This window comes from Odocoileus virginianus, chromosome 5, assembly GCF_023699985.2.
Source record: "Odocoileus virginianus isolate 20LAN1187 ecotype Illinois chromosome 5, Ovbor_1.2, whole genome shotgun sequence".
Classification (NCBI taxonomy): Eukaryota; Metazoa; Chordata; class Mammalia; order Artiodactyla; family Cervidae; genus Odocoileus; species Odocoileus virginianus.
In genome coordinates this window covers 81207386-81229184 of record NC_069678.1, presented here as the reverse complement: position 1 = coordinate 81229184, position 21799 = coordinate 81207386, and the positions used below count along the sequence as shown (strand labels likewise).

Below are 21799 nucleotides of genomic sequence, written 5' to 3'. Positions count from 1 at the left end.
TCTTATTTTCCATCTTTGGTTTTTCACCATTAATGGATGATTTCCTCTTTAACTCCTTGGCATTCCAGTCAAATACTTTAAATAAAACCATAAATAAATAATCAGATAAAACTATATATAAACATAAAATCATATTTTAAAATTTTCAAGAATCTTTATGGCTCTCTAACTACTCCTATTTTATGGTATACTATTCGCTCAGACGGTAAAGTATCTGCCTACGATGTGGGAGACCCAGGTTCGATCCCTGGGTCAGGAAGATCCCCTGGAGAAGGAAATAGCAACCCACTCCAGTATTCTTGCCTGGAAAATCCAATGGACTGAGGATCCTAGTAGGCTACAGTCCATGGGGTCACTAAGAGTCAGACACCACTGAGCGACTTCACTCACTCACTCATTCTTATTTCATAGATGCAGCTCCTTCTCAAACCTCTCCTAGAAGACGTATATTTAGAAGATAATAATTAGTTTTTTTTCCTGGTTACACTTCAAAGTTTTCTTCTTTTACTTGGGGCTCTTTAATTTCTCCAAATCCACCAGTTTCCTGGCAGGTGTGGGTGGGATGGGGATGATTCCTACCTGCTTAAGAGTCAAAGGATAGAAGAGGACTAGAAGTCTCAAGAGTCTCACCATTCAGTACACAGACAATCCCTCATTTCCCTCTTCTTAGGATAACATTCCTTCTCCATCAGCTGTCATACTCGATGCTTACCTTGAAGCATGTATGATTCAATTTTTTTCCAAAAATAAAAATTCATCTCTTGTTGAGGTGGGTGAGACTTAACTGATTAATTGTAATGAATGGAGATGGTGACTTTTAGGCCAGTTACTCCTAAAAAGACTTTCAACAGTCCTGTTTTTAGCCCAAGCCTGACATCCACCTTCAGTTCCAGAGCTGAACTGTAGGTTTCGTAGGTTTCTGTGATGCAAACTGGCTTGCTTCTATCTATCATCTGCTTCTATACACACTACCTTCAGGGAACTCACCCTATCTGAAGGCTACAAACAATAAGTAAACAAATAAACAAGATATTTTCAAAGATGATAAGAATGATGTAGACAAAGCATAATAATGAGTGGGTAAAGAGTGATACTGGATGGCTATTTTAGACAGACTAGTCAACAAAAGTCTCTTTGAGGATGGGATATCTCAGAAGAAGCATGCTAAATGATTCTGGAACAAAGACATTATAGGAAAAGGGAAAAGAAAGTACAAAGACCCTGAAGTATGAAAGAGGTTGGTGTATCTGAGAAACAAAAAGGCCAATGAGGGTGGTTAGGATGGTGTAAGCTAGGAAAGAGTGATCAGAAATAAGGTCAGGGACTTCCCTAGCGGTCCAGTGGTTAAGACTTTGCCTTCCAATGCAAGGGGTGCAGGTTCAACTCCTGGTCAGGGGGCTAAGATCCCACATGCCTCCTAGCCAAAAACCATAACCTCATAGCCAAAAAACACAAAACAGAAGCAATATTGTAACAAATTCAATAAAGACCTTAAAAATGGTCTACATTGAAAAAAAAGAAGAAAATAAGGTCAGAGAAGCAGATAGGTCAACTCATTTAAGGTCTTGTATGCACGCATCTCAACGTCAAAGAGTTTAGACTTTATTTGAAGAGTGACGAGAAGTCATAGAAGGAAATTCAGCAGAGGAGGATGGTATGATCTGATTTACCTTTTTCAAGTTCAATCTGGCTACCATGGAGCAAGAGAGGAATCTGGGAGACCAACTAAGGGTGTTGAAGTAGGATGGTAGCTATGGAGGTAATAAGTGGTAGTCAGACTCAGGGCATATTTTAAAAATAATGCTAAACTACTTGAAGGTTTGAAGTAGGGTATAAAGGAAAAATATTAAAGATGACACCTAGGGTTTTGGCATAAGTAATAGATGAATGGTAATTCCATTTGCTGAGAATGGGAGACATCTAGAAAGTAAAACATGTGAGTGGGATAGGAATATGATCAACAGAGGCCCATAATAGGTGTTCAGTAATTGGTACCCATTGTTTACATTAACAATCATCTTCCATTGTATGTCAATTACATCTCAATAAATTTCTTAAAAATCACCTTCTTTTTTTTTTTTTTAATGATTTTTTTTTTTTTTTTTTAATATTTATTCATTTATTTGGCTGTACCAGGTCTTAGTTGCAGCATGTGGGATCTAGTTCCCTGACCAGGGATCGAACCTGGGCCCCCTGCATTGGGAGTTCAGAGTCTTAACCACTGGGCCAGCAGGGAAGTCCCTAAAAATCACCTTCTTTCTGGGGTTATACTACTTTACTATCCACAGACAATGACATAAATAGTATTGAAGCTTATTCTACATTTATTTTAAACAAAAACTTTCTGGTTATATGATATTAGAACTTAGACTCAATTCATAAGCCATCAGACTTTCTACCTTAGTACAGAGAAGAGAAAACAATATTAAGATCCCCTTACCAATGTGGATGGAAGAGCCTTGTGGGCTACAGTCCACGGGGTCGCAAAGAGTCAGACACGACTGAGCAACTTCACTCACTCACTCACTCACTTACCAATGTGCAAGCGTTACAAAATTTGCTCTGACAGCTATATTGACACTCTTTCACCTAGTTACTCACTAGGATTACAATGATAAAATAAAAAAGGTGAACTTTAATCCATCATTTTTAAATGCTCCCCATTTATTCTGAACAACACGTGCACACAGACAATGCAAACACACCCTGAGATAATATATTTTTCAAACCTGATCATTTAAAAACTATTCAACATGAATTCAGTATGATTTCTAAGCTGATCTATTCTCCTCATTTAACAAAAAGGGAAACCAAAGTGCAGAGGTCAAATAACTTGTCCAAGAGAACACAATTAGGAAAACAGAGTGCATAAGAATGTGCATAAGAATAGCTGAAGATAAGGCTAGAAAAACAGAGCAGACATTAGCTATCTGTCTAAAGAATTTCTGATTCAATTCTGAAATAAATGGGAGCCACAAGAAGTTTTTAAGGAATGTTCAGTCGCTAAATTGTGTCCGATTCTTTGTAACTCCATAGATTGCAGCACACCAGGCTTCCCTGTTCTTCACTATCTCCTGGAGTTTGCTCAAATTCATGTCCATTGAGTCAATGATTCTATCTAATGTACTCATCCTCTGCTGCCCTCTTCTCTTTTTTTTGCCTTCCCTTCTCTTCTCCTTTTGCTTTCCCAGAATCAGGGTCTTTCCCAATGAGCCAGATCTTTGTATAAGCTATACATACAATCAGAGCTATGTATCAGGAAGAGTGAAAAGGAGGGCAAAAAGAATAATTCATTCAAGGCAAAAGTGAAGAGGATTGAACTGACAGATGCATAGGGGAAGAAGAAGATGCTAAAGTCTTTGAAGGTTTAAAATCAAGAGCTTACCTGATTGGGAAAGGCGGGTGTAAGATCAAAGAGATCCGCGAGAGTACTGGGGCCCAGGTCCAGGTGGCGGGGGATATGCTGCCCAACTCCACCGAGCGGGCCATCACCATTGCTGGCGTGCCGCAGTCTGTCACCGAGTGTGTCAAGCAGATCTGCCTGGTCATGCTGGAGACGCTCTCCCAGTCTCCGCAAGGGACCATTCCGTACCAGCCCATGCCGGCCAGCTCTCCAGTCATCTGCGCGGGCGGCCAAGATCGGTGCAGCGACGCTGCGGGCTACCCCCATGCCACCCATGACCTGGAGGGACCACCTCTAGATGCCTACTCGATTCAAGGACAACACACCATTTCTCCGCTCGATCTGGCCAAGCTGAACCAGGTGGCAAGACAACAGTCTCACTTTGCCATGATGCACGGCGGGACCGGATTGGCCGGAATTGACTCCAGCTCTCCAGAGGTGAAAGGCTATTGGGCAAGTTTGGATGCATCTACTCTAACCACCCATGAACTCACCATTCCAAACAACTTAATTGGCTGCATAATCGGGCGCCAAGGCGCCAACATTAATGAGATCCGCCAGATGTCCGGGGCCCAGATCAAAATTGCCAACCCAGTGGAAGGCTCTTCTGGTAGGCAGGTTACTATCACTGGTTCTGCTGCCAGTATTAGTCTGGCCCAATATCTAATCAATGCCAGGCATTCTTCTGAGAAGGGCATGGTGTGCAGCTAGAACAGTGTAGGTTCTCTCATAACCCTTTCTGCTGTTTTCCCATGATCCAACTGCGTAATTTCTGGTCAGTGATTCCAGGTTTTAAATAATTTGTAAGTGTTCAGTTTCTCCACAACTTTATCATCCGCTAAGAATTTAAAAATCACATTCTCTGTTCAGCTGTTAATGCTGGGATCCATATTTAGTTTTATAAGCTTTTCCCTGTTTTTAGTTTTGTTTTGGGTTTTTGGCTCATGAATTTTATTTCTGTTTGTCGATAAGAAATGTAAGAGTGGAATGTTAATAAATTTCAGTTTAGCTCTGTAATGTCAAGAATTTAAGAATTAAAAAATGGATTGGTTAAAAAAATAAAAAATAAAAAATAAAATCAAGAGCTTAGTTTCTGATTAGAAGCAAGGAATAAAAGGAATAACTAGAGATGAGTTTGGGATTTTCATAATGGGTAACTGGAAAGACTGCTATCTCAATAATGAGGTTGGCGAAATATTCTGACACATCCTCATAGCATTAGTAGATATTAGTGTTTCCTAGGTGTACAGTTTGCTTCCTAAGGAGACCATCTGGGAGATAACAGCCCTCTACTTCTCATCTATTCACCATGGTATTACCTAGCATGGGGTTGGACTGAGTAGTTCTAAATAAATATTTGGTGATCTGAAAGCATATTCTTCATTTTAACAAAATGGCAATCATATTGTTGCATATGGATTCTGAAGAGGAGTTAATTCTGAACAAAAATAGGTAGATAAGAAAATAAATTCAGAATGTGGCCTAAAAAGAAGTAAACATTAGATTGTCAACAAGCAGTCTAAAAGAAATATTAAATTTCTCATGGCACGAAGAATAACAAAGAGGTATGAGAACAAATCTTGGTACAGGTCCTCAAAAAGGCCATTGGGGAGTGGAAGTGAGCAGGGCACAGAATTGGATTACAGATCTTTGAGCATAAGACTTCCTGGCATAAACAACCTTATTCACAAGAGGTCCAAACTATCGGTCCCTGCCCTCAACAAAGCACTTTATTGTTCTTTTTTTCAACTGATAAGTTAGAGCACTGATGATAAAACAATCTTAACTGTATCCATGTATTTAAAAAATACATACACACAAACAAAATATACACATCTACTTGCCTGTGTGTCTTATCAGGGCCACTCTCTTCCTTCCAACTAGAAATCTTAGGAGGGAGAAAGATAAAAAGAAAAGAGGAAATAAGGAGGCTGGGGTCAAGAAAAGAGAGAAATAAAACTCCAAAGGTTCAGCTCATTCACTCATGCTGGGCACAAAATAGCTGTGCCAGCAGAGAACCAATTCAGGCCCAGAGAATCAGATGCCCACCATCTGGCAGCACATGCAGATAGCCTTTTTTTCCCCAAGTACACCTTCAAAATCACCAATATAGCAATTTTCAACTTTTTGTTTGTTTTTGAGTAGGAGATCTTTTCTGCAAAACTCTTAGATGGAAGTTCAATATAAAACAGCTTCTCTGGTTGGATGAAGCAGAGATGGAAACCGAAAGGCTCATAGGCTCCGCCACCTCCCTCCTGAGGTTAAGACCCTGAGGACGCAAGTGAGTGAAAATCCTAGGGTTCCAAGAGATGGATTCTTCCCAATTTAAATCTCATAATGAAGGAAAACTTTGGTGCACACTTCTGTCTCAGCTTTTGTACCTCTAAAAACAAACTAACCTATACTAACAGCTTGAAAATAGGCTAAGAGCCATACTAACAAATAGGAACAAAAAATTTGAATCACAAAAAAATATAAAGTATGAACAGTAAATTTCTAAGTCAATTAGAAAAGTATTAATGAAATAAAAATTCTAAGAATTTGAGACTGGAACACAGTTATGCATCCTCAGTTCAGTTCAGTTCAGTCACTCAGTCATGTCCGACTCTTTGAGACCCCATGGACTGCAGCAGGCCAGGCCTGCCTGTCCATCACCAACTCCCGGAGTTTACTGAAACTCACGTCCATTGAGTCAGTGATGCCATCCAACCATCTCATCCTCTGTCGTCCCCTTCTCCTCCTGCCTTCAATCTTTCCCGGCATAAGGGTCTTTTCAAATGAGTCAGCTTTTCACATCAAGTGGCCAAAGTACTGGAGTTTCAGCTTCAACATCAGTCCTAGGAAAGTATAATAAATGCTTCTACTGCTATAGGACTCCTCTGGTTAACAAAAGCCAAGAGGACTCTGCTTGTTCTAGGCCCCCTTGATAAGATAATTTCCTTCTGTTGTATTCAAAATATACAATGAAAGTAAAGGCACGAAAACATGAAAGATATAAACAACTAAAACTTCTTTTAAAAAGTAATCCACTTCCAGGCTTTTAACTGCACTATATTTGAGACAGATGGCTTATGCAGGACAAAAAGGCCACCATCAAAATGCAAACCCACCATGGTTAATAATCATTATAATAATTTTCATGTATTATATGCTACTGTGTATTATAACAGATCTATAGATTTTATATACATTATCTCATTTGTTGGCTTATTGTGAAGATCAAGGTAGAATTAACATTACATTTTATATGTTAGAAAACAGCTCACAGCAAAGAATATTATTTTTTGTAAGTTAAAAGGAAAGGGTGTGTCATTCCTGAACAACGAGGCAAAAAAAAAAAAAGGCTGAGAAAGTAGACCAAGGGGACATCAGAATAGGAATGGTATTCAACAAGAGCAAAGATGTACACAGACTGAAAGCCCAGGATTGTCCAATATAGTAGCTGCTAAGCTTCATGTGGCAATTTAAATCAGATCAAATAAAAAATTTAGTTCCTTCTTTGTACTAGCCACATTTCAATGCTCATTAGCCACATGAAGCTATTGAACAGCATAGATAAAGAACATTTCCATAATTTTAGAAAGTTCTATTCTATTCAACAGCATCACTCTAGCAGAAAACTCTTGAATGTATTGGAAACAGCAGTAGACCCTCAACAAATGTTTGGTGAGTGAATGAATGATAAAAGACAGATGGGATGCAGTGAGCCATTTAAGGAACTAGCCAGAGGAAAAGAAACTAACAATAATAGCTAACATTTACTGGACACTTAACAAAACCAAGTACTATTCCAGGGTGCTTTATATGGATTAAATTAATCCTCAATAACAACTCTATGACTGATTTATGGTCATTATCCCCATTATAGGTGGGAAAACTAAGGATCCCAAGAGCTAGGATTTCAATTCAGGCAGCTTGATCTGGAATCCAGAGCCTCCATTTTTAATCAGTACACTATATAGTATTCTACTTCTTTATATAAGAACTATATCTTTAAACTTTGCTGTCATGAAATAAAATTTATTTAGAGTCAATCTTCCCATGCAATTACTAGTCAAGTTCATAGTGAAGAGAATAAAAAAAGAAGTGATGAATAAAGAAGACTGGCAGAAAATATATCAAATGTTAATACTAGCTTGATGCCTAGATGCTGAAATTGAGACCATTTTTTATTTTCCTGTTTTGTGAATACTATTTTCTCAATGATCCACAGTGATGATGTATCATTTCTACAAAATCAGTACTTTTTAAATAAGATGAAAATATAATCAGCTTAAAAATTCCTAAGAAGAACATCAAATCAAGACTCAACCATCTTGAGGAAATGGCAACCCACTCCAGTATTCTTGCCTGGGAAATTCAATAGAGAGAGGAGCCTGATGGGCTACAGTCCATGGGGCTGCAAAGAGTTGAACACAATTTATCGACTAAACAACATATACTATATATGGTATACTATATATTAAATAGTAAACAAACAAACAAACAAAAAAAAGACTCAACCATCTCAAACACTGCAGATGTCCCCTAACTGATCTCTCACCAGTCTCTCCATCACTAAACCATTCTGAATTTGCCATTAGTTACCCTCTGTCATCTAATCCCTGCTCAGAATTCAACACATAAAACATAAAATATAATCTTCTTGGCTTTGGGCAAAACATTTCTGAATAGAATGGCCCAGTTCTATCTTTCCACATTTATCTACCAATGCCATCCCATCAAATCCTTTAGGAGAGACATGACAGAAAAAGTTCTTCTAGGAGAAACATGGTAGAAAGAGTCCTACCTCAAAGTTACAGACCTCAGACAACACATAAATCTCTTGGCCTGTTTCTTCAATGGAGAATAATTATGAAAATTAAATCTTTAAATAGGCAAAATATCCAGCATACAAGGAAGACTTCAATAAATGGTCTTCTCATTGTTGTTATTATTAACAAATTTTTTTTCAGTCCAATAAATTGCTCTATTTATTCCCTGACCAGATCACAAAAATAATCATAGTAGATATCTTAGTTCATCCTTCGAACAAGCTGTTGATCTAGTCTTCCCTGTGGCCAGCATCTCTACCTTCTACAAAATGGGTGGTCTTTTCCTTCATTCAACCTCATGGAAAAGAGAATTTGAACAGCCACAAGAAGTTGTTTCCTTCTTTTTTTTTTTTTCCTTTCCATTTGTTTTTATTAGTTGGAGGCTAATTACTTTACAATATTGTAGTGGTTTTTGCCATACACTGACATGAATCAGCCATGGATTTACATGTATTCCCCATCCTGATCCCCCCTCCCACCTCCCTCTCCATCCCATCCCTCTGGGTCTTCCCAGTGCACCATCCCTGAGCACTTGTTTCATGCATCCAACCTGGGCTAGTGATCTGTTTCACCCTTGAGGGTATACTTGTTTCAGTGCTGTTCTCTCAGAACATCCCACCCTCACCTTCTTCCACAGAGTCTAAAAGTCTGTTCTGTACATCTGTGTCTCTTTTTCTGTTTTGCATATAGGGTTATTGTTACCATATAAATTCCATACATATGCGATAGTACACTGTATTGGTGTTTATCTTTCTGGCTTACTTCACTCTGTATAATGGGCTCCAGTTTCATCCACTTCATTAGAACTGATGCAAATTAATTCTTTTTAATGGCTGAGTAATATTCCATAGTGTATCTGTACCACAGCTTCCTTATCCATTCGTCTGCTGATGGGCATCTAGGTTGCTTCCATGTCCTGGCTATTATAAACAGTGCTGCGAAGTTGTTTCCTTCTTTGAAGAATTTTCCAACAGTATAAGTCTTATAAATCAGATCCTCCATGTAGATGATGCTATATTTACCAAGACATCAGGCAATCCACGTGTTACCTGTCAGGGAAATTTGCTTCTTGCTGATTTTGTCATAACCACATCTGTAGATCAATTTATCTACTGACTTCAGGTTTGGTTACTCCCACGCAATGTACGGTTCCATGGTCCTCGGCATGTTAAATGGAGCATAGTTGATCTTAACGAAGGTGCCACTGAAGACTTGACAAAGGTGAAGAAGTTGCAATGTCTTTCAGATCTGTGAACTCACAACACCAATATCTCTGACAAATGATGACAAATGCCAGTTTGGGCTCTGCAGGTAGAAGCTGCCAGCTTTTCTTGCCATCCTAGCCATCAGAATCTCAGTTCTGTATACCTACCTATACTCTTTGTGATAGGACTTAGCTTCTTTACAGATAAGCTTCATTCCTTACCTTTTGATGAATCTTTTGGGCAAATTTCTTTCACAGGCACTTGATCTTCAGCTCTGCAATATTCCTTCACTTTTCAAAAAATATATTTGTTTTCTAATTTTATTTATTTTGACTGTGCCAATCTTAGTTTCAGCATACACAATCTTCCATCTTTGTTGCGGCATGTGGGATCTTTTACTTGCAGAATACAGAATCTTTAGTTGTGGCATGCAGGATCTAATTCCCTAACTAGAGATCAAACCCAGGCTCCCTGAATAGGGAGCATGGAGTCTTAGCCACTGTCCACCAGTGAAGTCCTCAAAATTCCTTCATTTTTTTCTTAAGGGTTTCAGTAGGAGCATTAGTTTTCTCCTCTTCTGCATACTCCATAGCCAAATGGGTTTTTAATTCACTGACTCCTTAAAAAGCTTTGCACTTTTACCTTTATGCTTTATTTGTTATTATTTTGTTCCTTTCTAAGTTTCTAGAAGACTCCTGAGAATCCCTTGGACAGCCAGGAGCTCAAACCAGTGACTTAAAGGAAATCAACCCTGAATATTCATTGGAAGGACTCATGCTGAAGCTGAAGCTCCAATACTCTGGCCACTTGATGCAAAAAGCCGACTCACTGGAAAAGACCCTGATTCTGGGAAAGATTGAAGGCAGGAGGAGAAGGGAAAGACAGAGGATGAGATGATTGGATGGCATCACCAACTCAATGGACATGAGTTTGAGCAAACTCCGGGAGATAGTGAAGGACAGGGAAGCCTGGTGTGCTGCAGTCCATGGGGTCACAAAGAGTCAGACACAACTTAGCGACCGAACAACAACAATTTTGTTCCTTTCTGAGTTCTTCCCCTATCTTCTAAAATCCTATTAAACTTCACATTCCAATTTGATTCAACCTCCTCCAAGAAAGCTTTCTGGCTCTGCCAAGGGAAGTCCCAAAAGTTGCCTTATTAAATGCAGTTAATTACCAGAAAATTAAGTCTCAATAGGTAGAAAAAGATCTACAGCCCAGCTAAATTCCAGCAAGACAAATGCAGCATGAAACCTGGAATCCCTCTTTTCAGCTATTAATACTATTCTAACAAGTTTCCAATAATGTTTCAGCTTTCTCACTGATCTCTGAAAGGACAGAAAGGCCATTACCTAAGGATGTTGGGATGGGAGAGTCTATTCATGAGCTGCACTTCTTTCAGCATGTTTGCCCGGTTACTGCTCAACGTGTTCATCTTAAGAGCCATCACCTGGCCGGAAGCTCGGTGGCGCACCTAAAAAATAAAATAGAACAAGAGACTCAAGGATGGCAGCTATATATGAGGTCAAAGTCTCCACATGTAGAGCATGCTGAGATGTTTTACTGCCAATTCAGATAAAACAGACATGGTAAGGGATGTTTTTCTATAAACTGGGATTACATAAGGGTTTCACATCTGTTAACAAAGATGGATTTATTCCTTTGAAGACCAAAACTGTTTCATATTAAGCTGGCTAGAAAATACATGATTATACCTCAAGAAATCATGACTTCTAACTTTGCTGTCCACCTGAAACTATCACAACATTGTTAATTGGCTATACTCCAATACAAAATAAAAAGTTTAATTAAAAAAAAGAAACAAATCATGATTTTTTTTAAAAATACCTTAGACAAAAACGGGGAAAATGTAGGCTGGTTCCTAATGGCCAATGCTTCTGAGCCTTAGGACACTAGCCGGAAAGTCTCTTTCGTAGAGTTTTAACTGTGCACAGAAAAGATTCGTGCACAAGGCTTATATAACACTTAATGAACTATAAAACTGTCTTTATAGGACACTAAACCCACAACCTCAAAATCTCTCCCAAGCACCATAAAATGTATATCTATACAGAAAAAATTATTGCATGTTAAATATAGAAAGAAGGCAGTGAACCTCTGGACCTAATATTGAGTAACCCAACCCAAAGTTCCTTATAATTATTTACATACAATCAAGTCAGATACTCTTAACCAAAAGAAGTTCAATTATTCACTTAGATATGTGTTTCCTACTGGGCAATTATGAATGAGGCTGTAGAAAAGTTACAAAGTACCAAAGACCTCATTACTTACTGGTTAAAAAAAAATTCATTTCAGATCATGTACAACAGGGACATGCCATGCACAACTGTCATCATTCTATGAACTTTCAGAGTATCATTTCAGGATCTTACTTCTACTTCACCAAGTGGAAATTCCAATAGAAAACACAAAAATCTACTTAACTCTTCAATCTCCAGAAATTCTTTGACAGGACAACAGCCTCAGAAGTTTAGTATAGCTATTAATATAGGACAGACAACACAGCTTATCTTAAAACTCAAAGAAGCAATGTTTCAGAGTGTCTAGACAGAAGAAGGGGAAGGAAGAATTAAGCGCTCAGAGCCACAGGAACCCTGAGCAGAAGAACTGGGCACAGCACTGGCTGTCTCTGCCCTCTTCTAGATCCCTGAGTGAGATTTGGAACCAGCTCTCTTCCTAGTGCATCAACGATTCTGTTGTCTTGTACCTTGTGACTGATGAAAGAGAAGTGGCTTTCCTTTTCAGATCCTGCATGGATAAGTTAAAAGAGACGTTTATATACAAAGAACACACTGACAGTATTTTTCCAGCTCTATTTACAGAAGACATCTGTTTTTTTAATAAGGGCTCTCCATTCTGAAAGTCACTCTTTTTTTCTTTTCCCCATCATCTGAAAACTATCACTCTTGAGGTTTTGTTTTGTTTTCTTTTTTTAATGTCTGCTTTTAAGAAACTTTGATAAAACAATGTGTGAAATTTAGGGATTAAAAAAAGTTGTTTCAAATTAATCATAAAAAACACTACTTCCTTAAACAAGTAGACAAGGAGATGAACATGTTCATAACACTGTATGTCTTTCATCTGCATAAAATATTTTCCTCTTTCTTCTAGCCCCTCAAATTCTACCTATCTTTGAAGGCCACACTCAAATATCCCCTTCCTCTCTGACGTCTTCCTTGTCTATCTCTAGGAACTGTGGTTTCCTTCTTTATACTGCCTCAGAACAACAGTATACAACTCAAGACATAGTTCTGTGCATAAATATCTCCTCACTAGGCTATAAAGCATTTTGAGACCAGGATCTATATTGTATTAATTTTTATTTTGCAGTACCTAAAAGACCTGGCACATCATAAGAGCACAATGAAAACAGCAGCAAGAGTGATACAGCAGCAAGTTAAATGATAGTTCTAACATACTTTTTAAGGGCCAGAGCATCATTCATTTATCCAGGTAATTTCTTTCAGGGTAGTGCTTTTCTTTCTTTTTCTCTTTTTGGTGGCAGAGGTATGGGGGAAGGATATAAACAGAAAAGCAGTACAAGATTCGGCTTAAATTTTCTGGAATTAGCCATCTAGAAAAGGACAAACAATAAGCAATTTGACCAATCAGTCAAGAAAGAGAATAAAGACTCAAATACATCACAAGAGGTATTTATATGAATCTTGATGCACTTAGGGAAAAACTTCATGGGACTTCAGTGAAACCTCCAAGAATTAATAGATTTGTACAGATTTTTGAAGCACAAAACTGACCACAGGCAATAAAGAAAAAGGTATCATCCAGTATAGAGGTCCACAGGACTTCCCTGGCAGTCCAGTGGTTAAAACTCCACATTTCCAATTCAGAGGATGTGGTTCAATCCCTGGTAGGTGAACTGAAGATCCCACATGCCCCAGAGCAAGGCCAAAAGAAAAAAAAAAACCATAGAGGTCCACTAAACATAGGGAACCTGTCTAAATCCAGGAGGATCTTCATTTCAAGTTGTCAAAACCACAGCAATTTGTCAGTCCTCAAACCTACTTACATTTTCAGAATGAAGGGAAGGTCAATTTCTGCTTAAGTTTCTCCTCTACACATAGATCATTGTTACTACTACTAAGAGGATTTCCAAGAGACTGATATCTTTAAATATCTTATTTTTAAAAAATTAAAAACAGAATTGCAATTCTACTTCTAGGTACAAACCCAAAAGGACTGAAAAAGGGTCTCAAAGAAATATTTGTACACTCATGTTCAAATCAGCATTATTTATAATAACCAAAGGGCAGAAGCAACCCAAGAGTCCATCAACAGATGAACAGATAAACAAAATGTGACACATGAGGGAATATTACTCAGCCTTAAAAAGGAAGGAAATTTTGACACATACTATCACATGGATGATATTATGATATTATTGAAGATATTATGCTAAGTGAAGTAAGCCAGTTAGGAAAAGGCAAATACTTATGATTCTACTTATATGAGGTTCCTCGGATAGTTTAATTCAAACAGAAAGAATGTAGAATGGTGGTTGCTAGGGGTTGCAGGGAGAAGAGGAATTCAGAATTGTTTAAACAGAGTTTTAGCCTTGCAAGATGAAAACAGTTCTGGAGAATGGTGACACAAAAATATGAACTGAATTGTACACTTAAAAATGGTTAAGATAGTAGATTTTATATATACTTCACCACAAGTATAAATAAAGGAAGGAAGAAAAGAAAGAAGAGATAGAGAGGGAAGAGAAGAGGTAAGAAAATTACTTACCAAGGTAAGAAAATTACTTACCAAGGTAAGAAAATTCTTACCAAGGTAAGAAAATTACTATCCCTCTTTGATTTTTAAATTCAGCTGATGCTACCATAGGATGCTATCATAGGATCTTCAAATTCACTTTCTAAAGAAGAACATAGCAGAGTGGTGAAGTACTCAAGCTTTCAAGATGAGCAGAGCAAATGCAAGTTTTAATGCTCAGAGTGACTTTTTTTTGAAGTTTTCTGTTGTAAAATAAAGAGAATGATAGTCTCTATATCATTTGGAGGATAAACTGATGTTGTTATGTTAAAGAAACAAAAAAATGTGTATAAAGTGCTTAACACAATGCTTGGCACATAGTAAGTATTCAGACAAATAGGTACTGTGTTTAATAAAGATAAGAAACTATATGCTCATAACAGTTTAGCATATCAGGTGATTTTGAGATAATATAGAAAATATATACCTGTAATTTTAAGTGAAAAGAGCAATATTCAAATCTGTATTGGCCTCCAAGATGATTTATTTATTACAAAGGGGAAAAGATAACCTTTACAATGGAGAAATCTGGCAGCTAGCACCTTAATCAAGGGGTTATAAATTCAGTTATTATCAAAAGTGAGACATGCAACATTATCAACCTTCTGAAGCAATGAAATACACTTGCCAAAATGTTTAACTCAAAACTTAATCATAAGAAACTGACTCATCAGAAAAGACCCAGATGCTGAGAAAGATTGAAGGCAGGAGGAGAAGAGGATAACAGGGGATGAGATGGTTGGATGGCGTCACCGACTCAATGGACATGAGTTTGAGTAAATTCTGGGTGTTGGTGATGGACAGGGAGGCCTGGCGTGCTGCAGTTCATGGGGTCGCAAAGAGGTGGACACGACTGAGCGACTGAACTGAACTGAATCATAAGAAAAAAATTAGACATATTCAGAATACCTAAAAGACAACTGTACAGTACTCTTCAAACAAACAAAATGTGGGGGAACATTCCAGATTTTTTTAAATTTTGGAAAAAAGAGAAAAATTTTTGGCCATACCTCATGGCATGGGGGATCTTAGTTCCCTGACCAGGGATCAAACCCATACCCCCTGCAGTGGAAGCCCAGAGTCTTAACCACTGGACTGCCAGGGAAGCCCTGGAATATTCTAGATTAAAAGAGATTAACAGTCATAACCACTGAAATGAAACAAATGAAATCTTAACTGAATTGAGGGTCCAAAACTTATAAGACTTTTTGGAGGCAAACAGAGAAAATTTTAATAGAGACTGTACATTAAATTATTTTATTGAATTAAGGCTAATTGTCTAACATATAAAAAATGGTGTATTTAAGTGTCATGATGTCTGCAATTTGCTTTCACATGGTCTGTCAAAAAAACAGATAAAGCAATGTAATAAATACTAACAAGTGATGAATCTAGATGAAGGGATTTACAGGAGTTTATTGCATTATTCTTTCAATTTTCTACAGATTGAAAAAGTTTTCAAAAGTTGGAATAAACAAGTAAAAACTGAATTTTATTTCCTTACATGAATTTTAAAAATTAAGAAATAAAGATTAGCTTTTAATTGTAGGAGAAAAAATTCTGCATATGGCATATGACTAAGTTTATGTCAAAACAGAAAGAAGTGGAAGTAAGTTTATAAAATATTAATGATGCTTATCATTGACAGTAGACCAATGATTTTTTCTTGCCTTTATGTTTCTTCATTTTCTACTTCTTCCATAATGTACTTGCCTTAATTTTCTAATAGAAAACAACTTTAATTTATATTCATTTTTAACTAAATAAGTAATATATGCATATATTTTCTTTGTAACACATTAAAACAATATATATAAGTCCCTTTTGACTATCAGATTCATTAATCCCAATCTTCTGTGCTCATTCTCAGAAGTTGTTATTATTTCAAGATTGATTAGTACCTTTCTGGGAATTTTACAAAATGCACTGACCAAAACAACAACAAATCACTGGTGTGTATAATGTGTACATGATCTAGATGAAGGATATATTATGTAAATCAGAAGATGAAAGCTCTACAAAACAAAGGCTTCTTTCAACATCTCAGAAGTCCAAGTACCCTATATGTCCTAAGTCCTAGGAATGTTTCAGTAGTAAGGTGAGACAAAAAAAAACAAAAAAGCCATAGATACCATCACCACAATGAGAAACCCGAGAACCACAACAAAGAGTACCCCCTGCTCACTGCAACTAGTGAAGAGCCTGAGTAGCACTGAAGACCCAGCAGAGTCAAAAATAATTAAATGATTTTTTCAAATAATAATGATAAAAAAAAAATCCACAAACAAAAGCTACAAACTAAGCCACAACTAAGAGTTGGCCAAGTGTGCGCATGCAGCTTGAAAGTAACTGATAATCTTTCACTAGTCTTTTCAGTCACATTCAAATAGCAAATACTACCAGTCCAGTTCAGTCGCTCAGTCATGTCCCACTCTTTGAGACCCCAAGGACTGCAGCACTCCAGGCCTCCCTAACCATCACCAACTCCCGGAGTTTACTCAAACTCATGTTCATTGAGTCAGTGACGCCATCCAATCATCTCATCCTCTGTCGTCACTTTCTCCTCCCGCCTTCAATCCTTCCCAGCATCGGGTCTTTTCAAATAAGTCAGTTCTTTGCATCAGGTGGCCAAAGTATTGGAGTTTCAGCTTCAACAACAGTCCTTCCAATGACTATTCAGGATTGATCTCCTTTAGGATGGACTGCTTGGATCTCCTTGCTGTCCAAGGGACTCTCAAGAGTCTTCTCCAACACCACAGTTCAAAAGCATCAATTCTTCAGCACTCAGCTTTCTTCACAGTCCAACTCTCACATCCACACATGACCACTGGAAAAACCATAGCCTTGACTACATGAACCTTTGTTGGCAAAGTAATGTCTCCACTTTTTGACAAGCCATCTAGGTTGGTCATAACTTATCTTCCAAGGAGTGAGAGTCTTTTAATTTCATGGCTGCAATCACCATCTGCAGTGATTTTGGAACCCCCCAAAATAAAGTCAGCCACTGTTTCCCCATCTATTTCCCATGAAGTGATGGGACTGGATGCCATGATCTTAGTGTTCTGAATGTTGAGCTTTAAGCCAATTTTTTCACTCTCCTCTTTCACTTTCATCAAGAGGCTCTTTAGTTCTTCTCCCCTTTCTGCCATAAGGGCAGTGTCATCTGCCTATCTGAGGTTATTGATATTTCTCCCGGCAATCTTGATTCCAGCTTGTGCTTCTTCCAGTCCAGAGTTTCTCATGATGTCCTCTGCATATAAGTTGAATAAACAGGGTGACAATATACAGCCTTGACGTATTTCTTTTCCTATTTGGAACCAGTCTGTTGTTCCATGTCCAGTTCTAACTGTTGCTTCCTGACCTGCATATAGGTTTCTCAGGAAGCAGGTCAGGTGGTCTGATATTCCCACCTCTTTCAGAATTTTCCACAGTTTATTGTAATCCACACAGTCAAAGGCTTTGGCATAGTCAATAAAGCAGAAATAGATGTTTTCCTGGAACTCATGCTTTTTTATGATCCAGTGGATGTTGGCAATTTGATCTCTGGATCCTCTGACTTTTCTAAAACCATCTGGAAGTTCACCGTTCACATACTGTTGAAGCCTGGCTTGAAGAATTTTGAGAATTACTTTACTAGCATACGAGATGAATGCAATTGTGCAGTAGTTTGAGCATTCTTTGGCATTGCCTTTCTTTGGGATTGGAATGAACACTGACCTTTTCCAGTTCTGTGACCACTGCTGAGTTTTCCAAATTTGCTGGCATATTGAGTGCAGCACTTTCACAGCATTATCTCTTAGGATTTGAATTAGCTCAATTGGAATTCCATCACCTCCGCTAGCTTTGTTCATAGTGATGCTTCCTAAGGCCCTCTTGACTTCACATTCCAGGATGCCTGGCTCTAGGTGGGTGAGCACATCATCGTGATAATCTGGGTGTGAAGATATTTTTTGTAAAGTTCTTCTGTGTATTCTTGCCACCTCTTCTTAATATCTTCTGCTTCTGTTAGGTCCATATCATTTCTGTCCTTTATTGAGCCCATCTTTGCATGAAATGTTCCCTTGGTATCTCTGATTTTCTTGAAGAGATCTCTAGTCTTTCTCATTCTGTTGTTTTCCTCTATTTCTTTGCATTGATCACTGAGGAAGGCTTTCTTATCTCTCCTTGCTGTTCTTTGGAACTCTGCAGTCAAATGGGAATATCTTTCCTTTTCTCCTTTGCTTTTGGCTTCTCTTCATTTCATAGCTATTTGTAAGGCCTCCTCAGACAGCCATTTTGCTTTTCTGCATTTCTTTTTCTTGGGGATGGTCTTGATTCCTGTCTCCTGTACAATGTCACGAACCTCTGTCCATAGTTCATCAGGCACTCTGTCTACCAGATCTAGTCCCTTAAATCTATTTCTCACTTCCACTGTATAATCATAAGGGATTTGATTTTGGTCATACCTGAATGATCTAATGGTTTTCCCTACTTTCTTCAATTTAAGTCTGAATTTGGCAATAAGGAGTTCATGATCTGAGCCACAGTCAGCTCCCAGTCTTGTTTTTACTGACTGTATTACCGTTTCTCCATCTTTGGGCTGCAAAGAATATAATCAATCTGCTTCCAGTATTGACCATCTGGTAATGTCCATGTGTAGAGTGTTCTCTTGTGTTGTTGGAAGAGGGTATTTGCTACAACCAGTGTGTTCTCTTGGCAGAACTCTATTAGCCTTTGCCTTGCTTCATTCTGTACTCCAAGGCCAAACTTGCCTGTTACTCCAGGTGTTTCTTAACTACCTACTTTTGCATTCCAGTCCCCTATAATGAAAAGGACATCTTTTTTGGGTGTTAGTTCTAGAAGATCTTGTAGATCTTCATAGAACTGTTCAACTTCAGCTTCTTCAGCATCACTGGTCGGGGCATAGACTTGGATTACTGTGATACTGAATGGTTTGCCTTGGAAACAAACAGAGATCATTCTGTCATTTTCGAGATTGCACTTCAGACTCTTTTGTTGACTATGATGGCTACTCCATTTCTTCTAAGGGATTCTTGCCCACAGTAGTAGATATGATGGTCATCTGAGTTAAATTCACCCATTCCAGTCCATTTTAGTTCGCTGATTCCTAAAATGTCAACGTTCACTCTTGCCATATCCTGTTTGACCACTTCCAGTTTGCCTTGATTCTTGGACCTAACATTCCAGGTTCCTATGCAATATTGCTCTTTATAGCATCGGACTTTGCTTCTATCACCAGTCTCATCCACAACTGGGTGTTGTTTTTGCTTTGGCTCCAACTCTTTATTCTTTCTGGAGTTATTTCTCCACTGATCTCCAGTAGCATATTGGGCACCTACCAACCTGGGGAGTTCATCTTTCAGTGTCCTATCCTTTTGGCTTTTCATACTGTTCATGGGGTTCTCAAGGCAAGAATACTGAAGAGGTTTACCATTCCCTTCTCCAGTGGACTGCATTTTTTCATACTATCATATTCCATATATAAATCACTGTGCTAGATGCTGAGAAGGCTGTTACATATCAACATGAGACATCAATTTGTCAGATCTCCCAGCAATCTTTGTTCTCCAATTGCAAAGTTATCTTGTTGCTCTCCAGCTTAAAATTCTTCAGTGGCTCACCACTACCTGGGGAATAAAGTCCAAACTTCTTTTAGCAAAACTAAATCCATCCACTTCTCCCTGTATATTCCCACCATCTTCTCCGCTTCAGCGCTCAGTGTGTGCTCAGTCATGTCTGATTCTTTGCGACCCCATGGGCTGCAGCCCACCAAGTTCTTCTGTCCATGGAATTTTCCCAGCAAGAATACTGGAATGGGCTGCCATTTCCTCCCCATGGGGATCTCCTGACCCAAGGATCAAAACCGAGTCTCCTGCATGGTAGATGGATTCTTTACCACTGTGCTACCTAGGAAACTCTCTTCTCCCCTTACCTTTAGTTATTATATACTAATACTTGTAATTATTTCTAAATGCATCACCCTCTCCACTTTTCCTTTCCTTGACACATTCTATTCTCCTTGCCCTGATGTAACCCTCAACCCCCTAAATCCTATCCTAATCTCCCTTCCAAATTCCTTTCAATTATTCAAGTTGTAAGAAACATCATTTTCCCTGGGAAAAATCTCACTTTATTTCAAGAAAAGTTAGATGGCTCCACTCTGTTTTCTTAATACTCTGTTCTTATTTATCTCTGTTCCAGCACTTTCATATTTTTTCAAAACGTTTATTTGGCTGCACCAGTCTTAGTTGTGGCACTCAGGAGATCCATTTTCGTTGCAGCACACAGGATCTTTAGTTGCGGCATATTGGATCTAATTCCCTTACCAGGTATCAAACCTAGACCCCCTGCATTGGGAGAGCAGAGTCTTAGTCACTTGACCACCAGGGAAGTCTCAGCACTTGCATATTGTATGCTGTTAGTCTGTCCACTGATCTCCAATATATCTAAGGGCAGTTCTGGTTCAAGGTGGCAACTAGGAAGATCCTGAACTTACCTCCCCACAAAGACACAGAATCTACAATTGTATATGCAACAACTTCCTATATGCTTAAGGGCAAAAACTGCCTTATTCATTATTCATTTCTTTATTCTGAGAAAAGCTATTCAGCTCCTCCCACCATCCACCTGCAATATACACCTTCTGACAAGCAAGACTTCTTTTCATATGGACAAATCTAGATTTTAGTCAAAAATTATTAAAAGCTAATCAGGAAAGAAAAGCATGGCAATTGTTATATAACTATCAACAGACACTAGTAGATTGCAAACTATAGACTCTGGAATATAACAGAAAAGGCAGATTACAGGTTATACACAATCTTAAGGCCACTAGTTATTATTTTATCCATTTTTATCCCATTCAAGTAAGCATATTAACATACAAGTGGGAATGAGAGTAAATATAGTTGCTGTTTAGTCACTCAGTTGTGTCTGACTCTTTGTGACCCCATGGACTGTAGCCCACCAGACTCATCTGTCTATGGGATTCTTCGGGCAAGAATACTGGAGTGGGTTGCCATTTCCTTCTCCAGGCGACCCTTCTGATCCGGGGTTCAAACCCGTGTCTCCTGCATTGGCAGGTGGATTCGTTACCACTGAGCTACCAGGGAAACCTCAATTAGGGGTGTGTTGCAATTCATGCGGTCGCAAAGAGTCGGACACGACTGAGCGACTGAACTGAACTGAACTCTGTGTGTGTGTGTGTGTGCTTAGTCGCACAGTTGTGTCCAACTCTTACAACCCCATACACTGTAGCCTGCCAGGCTCCTCTGTCCATGGGATTCTCCAGGCAAGACTACTGGAGTGGGTTGCCATTTCCTTCTCCAGGGGTGCCTCTAATTCAGCTCTAATTTATATTTTTAAAATTAAATTATTTTCATATGCTGGTACTTCAATCATTTAAAATAACAAACTTCATGCAATAACTTCACCTTTAGCAATGTGATGTGAAACGAAATTGAGAAATTCTTCTCTGGCACAGTGCCTAGCATCTAGTAGTTGACTGCTCAAAAAATGTTTGTTGAATTTAAATGGTTAACTTGAGTCAGGACACTTATTTTCTAGAGGGGAAGAAA

At 38.4% G+C, this 21799-nt stretch overlaps 2 protein-coding genes and 1 non-coding gene across 8 annotated transcripts in view; 1 reads left to right on the top strand and 2 right to left on the bottom strand.

Annotated features, from left to right (window-relative positions):
• The window catches only part of TESK2 (testis associated actin remodelling kinase 2), a 135192-nt gene that overhangs the window by 57843 nt on the left and 55550 nt on the right, over positions 1–21799 (bottom strand). For 5 of the 6 annotated variants that reach the window (XM_070468237.1, XM_070468241.1, XM_020897401.2 and 2 more), the window contains exon 3: positions 10775–10896. The exons of the other annotated variant lie outside the window; for it this stretch is intronic. In XM_070468237.1, coding sequence (XP_070324338.1) covers positions 10775–10896 — 122 coding nt within the window. The remainder of the gene's footprint in view (positions 1–10774; positions 10897–21799) is intronic. 6 annotated transcript variants of the gene reach the window in all.
• Positions 1282–4481, top strand: LOC110139484 (poly(rC)-binding protein 1-like). The gene is made up of 2 exons (XM_070467113.1): positions 1282–1286; positions 3379–4481. Exons 1-2 carry the CDS (start codon positions 1282–1284, stop codon positions 4112–4114), a joined length of 741 nt encoding a protein of 246 aa, XP_070323214.1. The 3' UTR covers positions 4115–4481.
• On the bottom strand, positions 2164–2236 carry TRNAG-CCC (transfer RNA glycine (anticodon CCC)). The gene has a single exon. It is a non-coding gene; the product is annotated as a tRNA-Gly (tRNA).